Source organism: Panthera pardus, unplaced genomic scaffold, assembly GCF_024362965.1.
Source record: "Panthera pardus isolate Hobbes unplaced genomic scaffold, ASM2436296v1 HiC_scaffold_26, whole genome shotgun sequence".
In the NCBI taxonomy this organism is placed as follows: domain Eukaryota; kingdom Metazoa; phylum Chordata; class Mammalia; order Carnivora; family Felidae; genus Panthera; species Panthera pardus.
The window spans coordinates 1,499,802-1,514,447 of NW_026526832.1; the positions used below are offsets into that span (position 1 = coordinate 1,499,802).

Consider the following 14,646-nt stretch of genomic DNA (forward strand, 5'->3'; position numbering starts at 1 on the left):
TTAGAGAGGGGAGTGGACAGAGATGGGATTAGAGAGTAAGGCAGCCACTGTATCACGTATGGATGTGTAGGCCATGTCAGGGCCTTGTGAGTTACTCTAACAGCACTGGGGAATGCCCTTCAGATCTGTGTTTAGAAAGATTGATCTGACAGCTACAGTCAGGCTTGTGTGGGGCAGGCACGGTGATGAGGTAGGAGATCAGTGGGTGTCTTCTCCATACATCAATCCTGGGGTGGATGTGTGCCCTGTGAGGGGAATGGCCTGGTTGCAGATAAGAGGAAGAGGTGAGGTGATTTCCTGATTTCTGGCCTGGACAGTGGGATGGATGGTCCTCGCTTTGACAGGAAGGTGATCTCCTGTAGGGAGAGCAATTTCTCAGCCTGTACAGACGTTAGGTTCCAAGCCGAGCAGAAGTCCTGAAGCTCAAGTCAGCCCCATTCTATTGGTCAGAGTGAGGCACCAGCTAGCCCAGATTCCATGTGGCTGGGGACTACATGAATATAGGGAAGCATGAGTCACTGGGACCACTTTGTCATGCAAGTAATAGGCAAGAAACAAGGGGAAGAGCAAGGCCCAAAGCCAGATAGATGCACTTGCCACTTGAGCCTTTCACCTCTGATGAGTTTCTCTGCAGCCCGGGGAATTCCTCTGAGCCAGAGATAGAACTGGGTCATGTGACTCCCCTTAGCTCCAAGGAATTCTGGGAACCTGAATATTTTAATGAGCACATTGCAATCTCCTACAAAACCTGATAAGGAAGAAGGGGAGAATGGCACTTGAGGGTGGTAACAGGCAGAATGTTCTGTAGAAGCTTTGGAGGGGTAGGGAGGAAATAATGGCTGCTGAGCCCCTTTATGGCAGAGAAACCACACTCAGCACCTTTGACATGTTGCCTCAGAAGAAAATGGAGAATCTGGTTTTGTAGGTCAGGGGCGAGGCCTGAATGTGCATCTCTAACAAGTGTTCTGGGGATGCTGAGACTGCGGAAGAAAAACCACGGTTTGAGCAGCCCAGAACCGGGGTACACCGAGGAAACAAGCAACCCCCAAATCTCAGAGGGTTAAATGGCAAAGGCTTGTTTCGTACTCATGCCGCATGTTCACTGTGTTTCTGGGGGCTTTGCTGCGCTGGTGACCGGTTTGGAGGGAAAGAAGTCGTGGCAAAGCACCACCTGGCTCTTATAGGCATTCCAGTTGAATGGCCATGACCAACATCAGGCGGGGAGAAGCTGTACTGGGAGAATAATACTGAAGATTACCACAGCCTTCACCAAAGCAGTGGGATTTGACCTGATGGGGCTTTGAGGGATGAACAAGGGCTTATCCTATAGAGCAGGTGGGGAGAACATTCCAGACTGAGGGAACACCATAAATAACTACCACTGACTGAACACCTGTTATGTGCCAGCTTTCAGATTGTTTCCTAATTGGCCCTCACAAGAACCGGAGATATTTTTAGTCATTTTTATAAAAGAGGAGACTGAGGGTCCGACATCAGCTAAGTTGCTTGCTGATGGTCACAGGGCCAGAAAACAGGAGTCCAGGAAATCAAACCCAATGTCTGGGACTTTCCCTCCCATGCCACAGTGGACAAGTGGAGGCATGTGGCTGCGTAGGGTGTTTGCAGAATGGTTTGTATGCTGCTGTTTCCCTGGAAATGGTCCCAGCATCTAGAGGATGTTTTTATTTTTAATTAAATAATTTTTTTTAATGTTTATTTTTGAGAGAAAGAGAGACAGAGTGTGAGCAGGGGAGGGGCAGAGAAAGAGGGGGACAAACAGCCCAAAGCAGGCTCCAGGCTCTGAGCTGTCAGCACAAAGCCCACTGCAGGGCTTGAACTCACAAACCTCCAAGACCATGACCTGAGCTGAAGTCGGACGCTTAACCAACTGAACCACCCAGGCACCCCTAGAAGATTTTTAAAAAACTTTTTCTTTTATTTGAGAGAGAGAGAGAGAGAGAGAGAGAAGCCGGGGGGGGGGGGGGGTGAAGTGAGAGAGAGAATCCCAAGCAGGCTCCATACCCAGTGTAGAGCTCGATGTGGGGCTCGATCCCACGACCCTGGTATCATGAACCTGAGCTGAAATCAAGTGTCAGACACTCAACCAGCTGAACCACCCAGCCACCTCAAGGATTTTGTTTCTGTTTTTTGAGGAGGGATCAGATTGTAATTTTTATTATGGTAAAATATACATAAAACTTACCATGTTAACCATTTGTAAGTCTACAGTTCAGTGGCATTAAGTACATTCCCATTGTCGTGCAATGACCGCCACTGTCCATCTGCAGAACTTTTTAATCTTGCAAAGTTGAAATTGTGCCCATTGAGCACTAACGTCCATCCTAGCCCCTGGCAACCAACCACCATTCTACTTTGTCTCTATGAATTTGAGGACTTTAAGAACTTGTTCTTGTGTGTACAGCTTATCTCACTTAGCATAGTGCTACCCTGTTCACCTTGTGGCAGTACTATTGAAACCTTATTCCTTTATATGGCTGAATAATATCCATTTTATGTAGGTACCCCCATTTTTATCCGTTCACCTGCTGATGGATGTTTGGGTTGTTTCCACCTTTTTTTTGGGTGTCGTGACAAATGCTGCTATACATATGGGTGTGCAAATATCTCCAAGTCCCTGCTTTTGAATTCTTTTATGTACCCAGAAGTGGGGCAGTTGGATCCAGAGGAATTTTTAACATAAAGGACTCTATATGGGTCAGAGGTGCTGGCAGGCTTTGTTGGGGTCCAGAGAAAATGCAACACACCAGCACCGTAGAGGATGCCAAGCCTCACCAGGCAACCTCAGCCCACTCACTGCACCCCCACGGGTGGGAGAGCCCCCTACTACCACACCACCCAGGCACAGGAAGGCTGCCTTGTTATTTAACTGTCTTGCAGGTATAGAAGTGATCTTGCCCCCAAGTTGGGAGTCGGGATGCTCTGGAGGGAGAACAGCCACCAGCCCCTCTGAGACTCCCTTTCCCTCATCCATCAAACCAAGGCAGTGGTATTCTCTTGCCTACCTTGCAGATTGTCGGGAGGTTCCAAGGAACACAAGAACGTGAGAGACAGGGAGGGCCCACAGCCTGCTCTAGACCCACCACCCTTGTCCGGGCTGCCCTCCAGGCTCCCCTAGTGCTGGGTCAAACAGGGGCACTGCAGGAGTGGTGTCTGGGAAGGCAGAGGGGCCTCTGGGGCTGTTTCAATAAGGTCAGGAGAGCCCTACGGCTGAGATAGCTAAAAAGAGGACAGCAGAGGCAATACGCTCCCTGGCGACAGTTCCAGGGCAGTGGTTCTCAAACTGGGGCAGGTCGGAGAAGCCCCAGAGGGCTCATTAACACACCCCAAGATTCTGATTCAGGAAGTCTAGGGTGGGGTCCAAGAATCCGCATCTCTACAAGTTCTCAGGGATGCTGATACTGTTGGTCTGGGACTGCTCTAGAAAATGGAAGAGAAAAAGCTGCTCATTTGGAGGACCATGGACACATAAGTCCCTCCACCCTTCCCAGCCTCTTCCCTCCCTTTCTCGTTTCCTTCCTTCCTGGTCCAACATTTAATATTAGAGTGCAGAGTCTGGGTTGGGCTGACCAGATGGCTGTTGGCTGCTGAGGGCCCCAGGCTGTGGTGTGACCGGATGTGGAGGAGTCAGAGTGAGTCAGATCGCCAGCAGAGGGAAAATACCGTGTTCCAGGCGAGGGGCCAGGGCGACCTTCCAGGCTCTGTAAGAGCTCAGGGCATTGTGCAAAGCCCAGACAGCCTTCCCCTGGGGTCGGGTGGTCCCCAGGCAGCAGGACACTGGGACAGGCAGCTGCTATAGTGCTGTGCCAGGCCCACGAGCTCGACCCCAAGGCGCTTACCCAGGCTAGGCCTTCAGAGGCAGGACTGGAAAGCAGGCTGGGAAGCCCAGTGAGTAGGGGCAGAAGTCCTGTGGGCATTGGGAGCAGCCAGCCCTCAGCCCTTAGATGGCCAAGCCGTTAAATTTGCCCCTTTGAATGCTCCAAAGTCCATGTGTCCCACCCGTGATCCCTGGTGAACCCTGCAGTCCACCTTCCCATGGGCTCATCCACCAGACTTGTGTGGACCTTTCCCTCCCCTCCCTAACCTGGGTCTCATTTCTCAGGGGCCCCATTTCTATTTTCAGGGAGGTCACTAACCTACCTGATCAATGGAATCTAAGACTTGCTACCCCGTGCCATCAGAACCTGATGAAAATGCCAGGAGGTGCACTGTGCAAAGGCACAGCTCCAAGAAGGACATCAGTCCCGGGAGCTTCATCAAGACTGGATCTGGCTCTGGGGCATCGCTTTCACGTTCTCTAGGTCTACTTCTTCAACCATGAAATGGGGCCAAAGGGACACCCACCGCAGGAAATTAGAGGAGATAACATCACAGAAGTCCTTTGTAACTGGTGCCGGCGAGGTTCCGAGAGTCCTTCTGGTAATGCATACTAGGTCGGGCCCTCACAATGTTTTCTCAAATTCTTCAAAATTTACTTCTACTTTTATTTAGGCCATAGATTGGGGTTCTTAGTTCTTGAAGGTGAGGGAGATGTCCACACCTGTAACAGGGCTGGAGATGCTATGCAGAAGCCCAGGGCTCTCTGTGCACTGCTCCCGACTTCTGGTAACTTTGTTACTGCTGTCCCTTCAGTACCGTGGAGACACGGTCATGGGTGTAAGTCTTCTTGTTAGTCCCCCTTTCAATCTATGTACCTCAGAAGATGCCCCAGCTGCCCGAACTAAAATCTAGGGGTGAGCATGGCCCAGTGTGGCCTGTAGCCAACCTGCTTAACCACAGTGTGGGTTCTGCACTAAACTCTGGGCCTACAGTATCCTGTTGATTTCATTTTGGGGAGAAAGTATTTAATGCAGATAACAAGACTATCTATATCTAGGCTTGGGGAGGAAAAGGAAGGGCATGGTCAGGATATTTATGTTGGCACATGTCTTCCAGGCCTTCATGCCTAGACTTGCTCAAGTGGAATCACCTGAGCAGCCAGCATGAGCTGAGGAGCTCAGCCCTGTTCCGTCACAGGGTTCTGGCCTTTCACCAGGCCTGGGAACAAACCAGAGCTGTATGGCATCCTGAACTGAATGGAGCTCCCCGATTACCATCATGGAGTGAGGAGGGTGCGCTGCTTAGAGCTTGGGGTACAGTCCTCACTGAAGGCCTTGACTTCTACGTGGCAACTTCTCACAGAGTTTCTTCTAGGAAATACTTGCTGGGCAAGTGTCCCCTCTTCCTGCCCCTGTAGGTGCACTGTGGGCAGGAACTTCTAAGTTGAATAAGCAGCCTCCCTAATATGCTGGGCTGGGAGGGAGCTGTGGGCCTCTTGCTTTCTGCCTAGAAACATCATGCCTTTTCTGTGCTGAACCACAGGTAGAGCAGAGTGAGGCACCTTTGGCCTCCATTTTATCGTTGCAGACATCTACCATGGCTCCATGACAGCTTTATCTCTCTCTCTTTCTCTCTCTCTCTCACACACACACACACACTCACACTCCTACTTTTTGAGGGCAGGAATTAGATCTTAAGCTCTAAGTAGTGAAACCTGGTATCAGTGATTCACTCCTTGAGAAGTCATGACACAGAAAGTGAATGACTGTGACTTGCACAATATAGGGCTTATTCTAAGTCAGTTGTTCTCAACCTGCTGCAGAGGACTCTCCTGGAGATCTTTCAATATGCAGGCCACCCTCTGGGACTCATTAAACCAGAATCTCTGACAGGGTGCCCTGGAATTAGTTTTTACAAAGCTTCCCAGGTGTTCTACTCCTGATACTACACTATCTGTTGGCTAACTTGAATTTAAGTAAAATATTGGAAGAAGAAGAAGAAGAAAAAAGCTTCCCACATGGTCTGAACGTGCAGAATTGAGAACCTCTGCTCTAAATGGACCCTGACAAAAAGGCGTACTCGATGGTGTAGAAATTAAAAATTTTTGACTACAGCTATTCTGGTGGTTGTGATTGAAGAACCCTGTGTAAACAGAGCAGGGGAGAGAAAACTGCCCCAGGGCTGGGAGACCTTGTGGAAGGCCCATCAATTCCATCACCTGAACTGTGTGACCTCAAGCACAAGCGGTGACTGCCTTACCCACCCTGTCCCACTCAGAAGTCTGGAGGACAACTTGTTACCTAACTGGCCTGAAGGACCGGTCTTTTCTATTTCAGGAGTATTTTCTAGACTCGTACAGCCCCCATTTAATCGTAAACTAAAATTTTAAGACTGGCAAGCAATGGAGAAAGACTTAAGTGTTAACCTAAGTCTGTGTAGATGCAGACCACCTAAGGGCCCCAACATCAGATCCATTGATTTAGAGAGCGCGCGCACACATACACATGCACAGGCAGGGGAGGGGCAGAGGAAGAGGGAGAGAGAGAATCCCAAGCATGCTGCATGCTGAGTGCAGAGCCCTATGCAGGGCTGGATGCCATGACTGTGAGATCATGACCTGAGCCAAAATCAAGAGTTGGACACCTAACATACTGAGGCACCCAGGCGTCCTGCAACATCTGACTAAATCAGTTCACAACAACTACCATATATAACAAAAGAGGAAAGAACAAACATCAACAGGGCTGTGGAGAAGTCAGAACCCTTGTGAGCTGTTGGTGGGAATGTAGAATGGTAGAGATGCTGTGGAAAATGGGACGGCAGCTTCTTAAAACCTTAAAAACAGAACTGCCATCTGATCCGACAATTCCACTTCTGGGTCTAAACCCTCAAACTAGAAGCAGGAACTCTAGGAGACATGTACATCTATGTTCATAGCAGCATTATTTACAAGAGCCAAAAGGTAGAAGCAATCTAAGTGTCCGCTGACGGATGAACGGATAAACAAAATATACATACAGTGGAGTATTGTCATTCAGCCTTGAAAAGGAAGGAAATTCTGACACGTGCTACAACACTGATGACATTATGGTAAGTCAAATAAGCCAACCACAAAAGGGCAAATACTGTATCATGCACTTATATGAGGTAGTAGTCAAACACGACAGCAAACAGAATGCTGGCTGTGAGGGGCAAGTGGTCACCAAAGGAATAGGGAGTTCATGTTTAATGGTGACAGAGTTTCAGTTTTGCAAGAGGGAAGCCCTGTGTGGATGGAGGATGGTCCTGGTAACTTAACAATGTTAACTCCTTAATGCCATTGAATTACATGCTTAAACATGGTTAAGAGGGTGAATTTTATGTTATTTTTCCCAGATTAAAACAAAACAACACAGAGCCTTGTCTGGGAGGGGCGCACATGAAGGAGACAACCTTTCTCGGAGTGGTTTATCAGAGTTACGGGCTGGAAGAGCCCTGACAGGGACCAGTGAGGCCTGGAAGGAGCCTACCTATGTTTTGTACATATATTTTGGGACGAGGACCATGGAGAGAAAGGACAGTTAAGATCCAGGCTGGGAATGGGATTAGGTGCTTCACCCACACGTTTTCTTCCTGACTCAGACACATAATTCTCTCTCTCTCTGCCCCTTGCTCATTTGCGCCCTCTCTCCTCCAGCCCAAAAGAATATGCCATCTTAAACAGCAACGGAGCCCCCCGCAAGGAGGCTTCTAACAGAACCAGTGAGTGTGTGATGCCATAAGGGGAGCCAGAGGATTCCTGGCCCACCATGATGTGCAAACTCTGGAATGTCTGCTTACAAAGCAGGTGTATCCTGGGAAAGAAACACATGGAAAACACAGGTGTCCAGGAATTGGATGGATGGATGGGGCAGGAAGGGCAGGGGGCCATCACCTCACCTCCCAACACAAGCCAAGAGTCTAACTTCAGTGTGCATGGTCTATGCCCTGTCTATATTCTGGGCTTGCTCCTTCACTTTTGTACCTTCAGCACCTGGGTGGGGCTGAGCCACGGAACCTACGGGCTTAAGCTGAGCCGTGGGGCCATGCAACATGTGCTCATTTGTCCAACGGGTTATCTTGAGCCCTGAGGACCCTCTCCCACAATTCTAGTATGAGTGGAAATCACCAAGTAGTGAATTGACCCACAATGCCAAGAACACATGCCGTAACCTGTGGCACAGGATTCCACTGTGGCCGTTTTTCCTGTGTCCCTCAGAAGCTGTGCTTATTCCTCTGTACCCAAGCCCTAGTAAACTGCTTCTGCCATTTTCCCTAGTGTGGGCGCAGGAGGCAAAGGGTGGGCCTGTCACGTGTCTGAAGGGGCGGCATGGTCATGCTCCCCGAGCAAGGCCTCCTTTCCCACCTGCCACACAAAGGTCCTTCTCACTGGCTTCCACTCTTCTGGTTGCAGGGCCAGAAGCTGGCTCCAGAAAGGGGGACAGAGCAGGGGCTGGCTGGGGTCAGAGTGGAAGGGTGCAGGGGCTGAGCTCTCCCCCACATCCTCTGACAAGAACAGAAGGGACCAAGATGTGACTGTGCTGAGAAATCCCAGTCCTGGGCTCTCAAATCACAAATGTAGAAACCACAAACCAAGGGAAAAAAAAAAAAAAACAAGTCTTTTTAATTTTTTCCCCTCCCAATAGCTAGTTCCAGTGATGTTTATTACTCAGCCTGAGTTGGAATAACATTAGACAAAAATAGAAATAGCCTCTGGATTTACAAAGCCTTTGTACAAGTCCTCTGACTTTTCTGTTCATGCCAGGGCCCCTTGCTGTGGTGCCAGAGGTCAGGGGAGGCTGGACGGCCCAGATGAAGCAGAGCCCGCAGAGAGGGATGCAGGCCTTAACCATGGGCCGAGAGCAGAGCCAGGAAAGATAAGCCAGGCAACTTGTCCAAACAGCTTGGCTGGTGACTTGGGGCTCTACGTGTGGGGCTGAGCTGTTGGGGCCCTGCCCCGGGTACAGAAGTTGGGTGGGCAGAGGTGTGGGTTTGGCCCAGGCAAAAGGTCTTGGGTGGACACTCTACGGGAACCGTGCCCCTAGGAACCGGTGCAGCTGGGAGGGGCAGGCCATAGGGTGGCAGGCTCCCAGTTCCTGGTCCTCCAGAGCCCTCAGAAGTCCTGCCTGCAGTTAGGTGAGCTCCCAGCAACAGGACTTCACCTCCCTGCTCTGGAGATGCCACGCAGGGGAAGGCCGGACCACCTCGGAAGGATTGAGGGGACTCGGTGAACCTTATTCATGGTGTGAGATGGGGAAGGGCAAGGACAAGGAAGGCTGCCACTTTCCAGGTGAAGCTGGTCGAGCGGAGGCCAGCTGCTTTTTGCACCCCCTACATCTCTGCTGTGCCCTACATGGTCACTTTGAACCACCTTGGACTCTGTTCTCCCAGGCCTCTCAAGTGAAGGGCAGGCCAGGCCCTCACCTGGGTCCTCTGGGCCATCCTGTAGGCCGGGCAGATGGTGCTGCAGTGGCTACTATCTCAGGGGCTGCTTGAGCTCGAATAGGCCTGTCCCGCCTCTGACAACTTTCCCAACCACGATGCAGGCTGAAGGGGACCTCAGGTCATCATGCGATCCTGGGAGACACAAGAGATCTTGTTAGGTGGTTGAGAGGGAAGCTGGGGGTGATATAAGGGGTCTGGGGGTGGGGGGCGATCAACATGGAGGCTGGGCAGATGAGCCACCTCAGAGGCCAGCAGGAAGCCGAGTTCTGGAAGCTGATGAGGTTACGTGAGGGAGCACTTCTTACAGAAAGAGAGGCAGAGCCTTCTCCCTTTCCTTCAAAAGGCAGAGGCAGCATCCCCATCTGCTGCCCACCCTCCCCAGTTGCTTCCTCAGTGAGATTCCAACATCTCACTTGTGTGGGAGGCATGTGGAAAGGTGCCCAGGGAGCAAGCCTTTTTGCCCAGAGCAGATTTAGGAGAGGGAAGACCAAGGGCACCTGCCCATGCACTGACCCATCATGGTGGCCTGCTTCAGAAACTGGAAGCTGGTTTCAAATGTCATTTGCTGCAGAGGGGAGGAGTTTGACCGGATCCCAAAGCGATTCAATGGCTTGTACACGCCCTCGAAGCACATATAGTCGGCAACCAGGGAGAGATGGCGGGGATCAACCTCAATGCCTGTCACATTGGCAGTAACATCAGGAAAGATTACACAATGACAAGAGGACAGTTGCAGCAGCATCACCTGACACGAGCCAGCACATAGGCTCAGATGTAGACCCCAGGGCTCCATTTCAAGCTCGGTCATCTACTCACTCAGCCCCCCATCCCCATCCCAGACCACAATCAGTCCAGCCCACTCTCCACGTCTGTCCAGTAGCCCAGGAAACAGACTCCAGACTTGCAGGACATGAGAACCTCACAGCACTATTTCACTTGGGACCTAAAACCCCGAAGGCAGGCAGGCTGGGGTCCATTCATCAGACAGGAGTTTCCTCAGAGGCCAGAGGAGAAACAGGTAGAGCGGCCCCAATGACAGTACTGAAACCTGTCCTCCCTGGTCACTCTCGGGGTCTCCCACAGGCCACATGCTCACTGCACCCATGTGTTGGTCTCCTACAGAGCAGGCCCGACACGCTGGGATCTTCTGAGTGTTGTCCGTGGCTCCTCTTACCATACACAGCAAACACATCCTTGATTTCCTTCTCAATCACCCGCAGCGCGGCCTCGATGCCATACGTGTTGGCCATGGCGTGGATGTCGTTGGAATAGAGGCGGCTTAAGTCCAGAACCTAGAAAGGGGGTAGAGACTGAGTGCGGGGGCCTGGCTTTCTGCTCCCTTCTGCAGGCAAGACCCACACTGGCCGAGCTCGCTCCTTGTCTGGCAGTCAAGCAGAGCCGATGACGAAGTGATTGAAAGGTGGCCCAGGAGTAGCAAAAGGACAGAGTGTAAGCAGAGGTGCAGGTTGGCCAGAAGAAGCTATTTTCTTATTTGTTTATTTAACAGATAGACTTGCCTCCTAGGATGGAGGCTTCCCTTGGTAGGCGAGGGACGTTCTCCAGCAGTGACACTTAAACTTGTCTCCAGGGCACATGGGGCAGCGACAGGGCAGCTCCACGGGGGCCCAGCTCGTCAGGGGCCCAAGGTGGCTCTGCACTATGGCAGCTCGTCCTCACAGGAGATGGTGGAGACTTTGGCCTTGTTTAAACAACCCTCCCAGGCATGACAGAGTCTGCCCTGTTGGTGGCTGGCTCTCAGGAGGTACGAGTCCACCCTGCCCTGTCTTGGGGAGGCACCCAGTGAAAGGCTCCAGGAGGCAGGGGCCTCTCCAAGGCAGCTGCTGTGGGAGAAGTGTTCCAGGTAGGGAGAGATTTGTGAGCTGGGTGCACACTGGGGAGGGTGGTGGGCTATAGGGGTCCCGACACCTCAGTATTCTTTGGGGAAACACTTGTGCCCAGGGGTTGAGAGCACCTCAGAAGGTTCTCGGACACACAATGAAGCAGAAGAATGAAGAAACAGCCCAGAAGGATGACAGACGTGCTGGTGGAGCAGGTGGGGCACAGCACACAGGCGTGTTTGCCAGCACCAGGCACCGACAGGCTGGTCTGAGCCACCTCTGCTCCCAGGGCCACCTTCCCCAGATAAAATGAGCAGCTCTCAGGCCAGCGACTCCACAAACTACATCTTACAAATCTACTTTGGAGACATATTAATTTCAAGGAAAAAAAAATTCTAGCCAAACTACTCCAAGAAAGTGTGGGTGAGATAAAGTTACCGGAAGTCTTAACTAGGCTAATATGCACAGTGCATCCCAAGAAGAGGCCCCGGGTAACATGGTTGGAGCCTCGCCTCCCTGTGGCCAGCCCCTGAGTCAGTGTGAGGACCTTGTCCCGGCCAGCAGACAACCTGGGGAGGGCGCACACCTCGGCATACTTGAACAGCTCTGGCAAGTTGATTCCTTCTGTGTTTAAGACAAGCTCCTTCTCGTTCTTCTTATTGGTGGTTTCATTCAGGAGGCACCTCGTGATGCCCTTTGTCGCGTAGACGACAGCGCCCTGGGCCAAGGACACTACCAGGGAGCTCATGTCAAAGTTGATCTTCATCAGAGGGAGCTTCACTGTCACCTGTAAGAGGAAGGAGGGTTGCATCAGGGAAGGGGCTGCCTCCGGCCCCGAGAAGGAGGCAGAGGGCCCCCAACTGGCTCCCTGGGTGAGGCCTTCAAAGCCTGTGTAGTAAACACCTTGGCTGGGGACAGGCGGTCCTGCTGGGGCAGGCTGGGTGGGTCTGCACAGGCGAACACTGGGTGCCTTAACCGACCACACAGAGCAGCCATCTCCAGTCACCCAGGCGAAGGTGACAGCAGTGGAGTGACACCTTCACAGATGCTGGTAAAAATCGTGTCTGCTCAACAGTGCCCTTGATAGCCTTTCGATCACCATAAAGTGTCACACTCATCACTTCGTGTGTAACCTGCTCAATGACTCTTATCTACATTGCCGTTTGGGAGCCACTGGACTGGGTCAAAGTGAAGGTCAAAAACGTCAGCCCATGTGTGGGAGTGTAGGCCTCCTGACCACCCAGCCTTGGAGGGAACGGTGCACCCTGCCGTTGCAGACCACAGGCCACGGGGGTGGGGAAGCGGCGTGCTCCTGCTTGCCTCTGCAACTGTGACATCCGTCCACTCGGTAGGACTGAAGACGGAATGGGGGGATGCTTAGAAGTGCCTCCACTCCAGGGCCTGGCCCATCAGACCCGCAGACACACACTGTTCTTGACGAGTCCGAAAGTACTGGCCCGCTAGGGGTTTGAGTCAAATGTGTGGGGCAGTGATTTGAGGCAGTGGGGCCACGGTGGTCACCAGATTCTTTAAGGGATCTGAGATCATAAGGAGATTGCAACCGACTGCCACAGGCCCCGCACGCCACCCGGCCCGTGTGGGGAGGAGCTGGGCAGCGGGCACTGACCTGGCACCACAAGCTCTCCTCGGTGTCGTACTGGTAGTCCTCTATGAATGGGTGGGACTCGCGCACGGCCTGCGCACGGCGCTCCACGGCCTCGGCTCCCTGGGGCTCCCTGACGCGGGTGGATTTCCGGGGCTGTGTGAGGGGGGCGGCAGGGGCCGAGTCCTCCTCGGGGCCTGAGCCCACCTCTTCATCCTGCTCCTGGGCCTTCTTGGCACCTTCCCCGGGGCCATGCCCTTCCTCCTGCACGTCCTCGTCGTCGTTCTCTTCCCCAACCTCCTCCTCCTCGCTCTCATAATCGACCTGGCAGGGGATAGAGTGCAGTCTGTGTCACCTGGCCCCTCCCTCCCATCTGTCTGGATTGTGCCTGCAGAACAAGCACCCCTGTAGAGGCCCACCAGGCCTGCCCCGGGCTGCCTCCTCCTCTCTCCCGTTGGCCCTTCCCCTGGGAATGGCGGCCTCTCAGTCCCAACTCCCAACACTCTTCCACCCTCCTTGGGCTCTCTCTTGCCCGTCAATTTCCTCAGCCCCTCTAATCTGCCCTTTGTCCCAGCAGCAGTCATGGCAAGACTGGTTTTGGTGTATTTTCACTGTAAAAAACAAGAGGCAGCCTGACTTCAGCTCCTTGCAAAAGCCTCTGGGTCCCTGAATCTGATTCCATCCAGAGCCGAAGGACAGTCCTGGGATGGCCCCTGCCCAATCCTGCCCTGTGAACTTCATCTTCTTCATCGACAAGTGTGCTGGGCAGGCCAGACTTATCCCAGGGTTCCTAATGGGTTCCAGCAGGATAGCAAAGGTGTGGCCATATGTGGTGAGCAATAATCCTGCAGGTGTGACACAGGACGGATGTGACCATAGCCCCTTCACCTTGGCCAGTCCCCTCACCTCCTCCTCTTGTTTCTTCTTGCGCTTGGCATCAGAGGCATCAGCATCTCCCTCCTCGGCTTCAGCATCCACAATGTGCCCCTCCTCTTCCTCATCACCCTCCTGCTCTCCCTGTGGTTTGGGGACAAGGAGGAAAAAAGACTGGCTCCAAAACCAAGTGCTTGGTGAATCCATCTATCTACCCACCCATCCTCCTTTTCAGCTCACTCACCCACCCAGCTACCCACCTGCCTATCTATGCATCCATTCATTATACCTCCACCTGGCACCCTCCCAACCACCCATCTACCTACCTACCCTTCCACCTGGCCACCCTGTCCATCCAGTCCCTGCTCTGGGACAGCCCTGCACTCACTGTCTCCTTCTCTTCAAGCTTCATTGTCACATGTACCACCTGCAAAACCTTGCATTTAAAAAAATTTCAGAAAAGGGGGGCGCCTGGGTGGCTCAGTCAGTTGAGCTTCCGACTTCAGCTCAGGTCATGATCTCACGGTTTGTGAGTTCAAGCCCCACGTCGGGCTCTGTGCTGACAGCTCAGAGCTTGGAGCCTGCTTCAGATTCTGTGTCTCCTTCTCTGCCCTTTCCCTGTATGCTCTCTCTCTCGCTCAAAAATAAATAAAAACATTAAAAAAAAAATTAAAAAAAAAAAAGAAAGAAAGAAAGAAAAAATTTCAGAAAAGGGACCAGGCTTTCCAAGTCATTAAAAGAAAATGGTATAAAATATTGTTCCAAATATTTTTGTTCTAGATGGAGATGAAGAGAAAGGATTATCTTGGTGGGCTATTAAGCATTTTAAAAACCAAATATTTGTATCTTTCTCTACTGACCCTGGCTCCTAGTTTCTTATAGTCTTCTTCTGGGTGACTTAAGGATAAACGGAGTAACCTTTCAAAGACCACCTATACCCATCTGTGCTTGAGTTAGCCAACTGGTAGACTTCCCGGGCAAGAGACCTAGCATTCTCTCTGGTCTACCTTAAGGCCGTACTAAGTCTTTACT

General features: G+C 52.0%; 1 protein-coding gene across 1 annotated transcript in view; it reads right to left on the bottom strand.

The window, feature by feature from the left end:
* Nucleotides 1-8,459: 8,459 nt before the first annotated feature.
* Nucleotides 8,460-14,646, bottom strand: part of POLR1A (RNA polymerase I subunit A) — a 74,268-nt gene continuing 68,081 nt past the window's right edge. The window contains exons 29-34 of the mRNA XM_019443894.2: nucleotides 13,648-13,758; nucleotides 12,766-13,065; nucleotides 11,725-11,925; nucleotides 10,475-10,592; nucleotides 9,814-9,978; nucleotides 8,460-9,432 (exon numbers count right to left, since the gene is read on the bottom strand). Coding sequence (XP_019299439.2) covers nucleotides 9,332-9,432; nucleotides 9,814-9,978; nucleotides 10,475-10,592; nucleotides 11,725-11,925; nucleotides 12,766-13,065; nucleotides 13,648-13,758 — 996 coding nt within the window. The 3' untranslated portion in view covers nucleotides 8,460-9,331. The remainder of the gene's footprint in view (nucleotides 9,433-9,813; nucleotides 9,979-10,474; nucleotides 10,593-11,724; nucleotides 11,926-12,765; nucleotides 13,066-13,647; nucleotides 13,759-14,646) is intronic.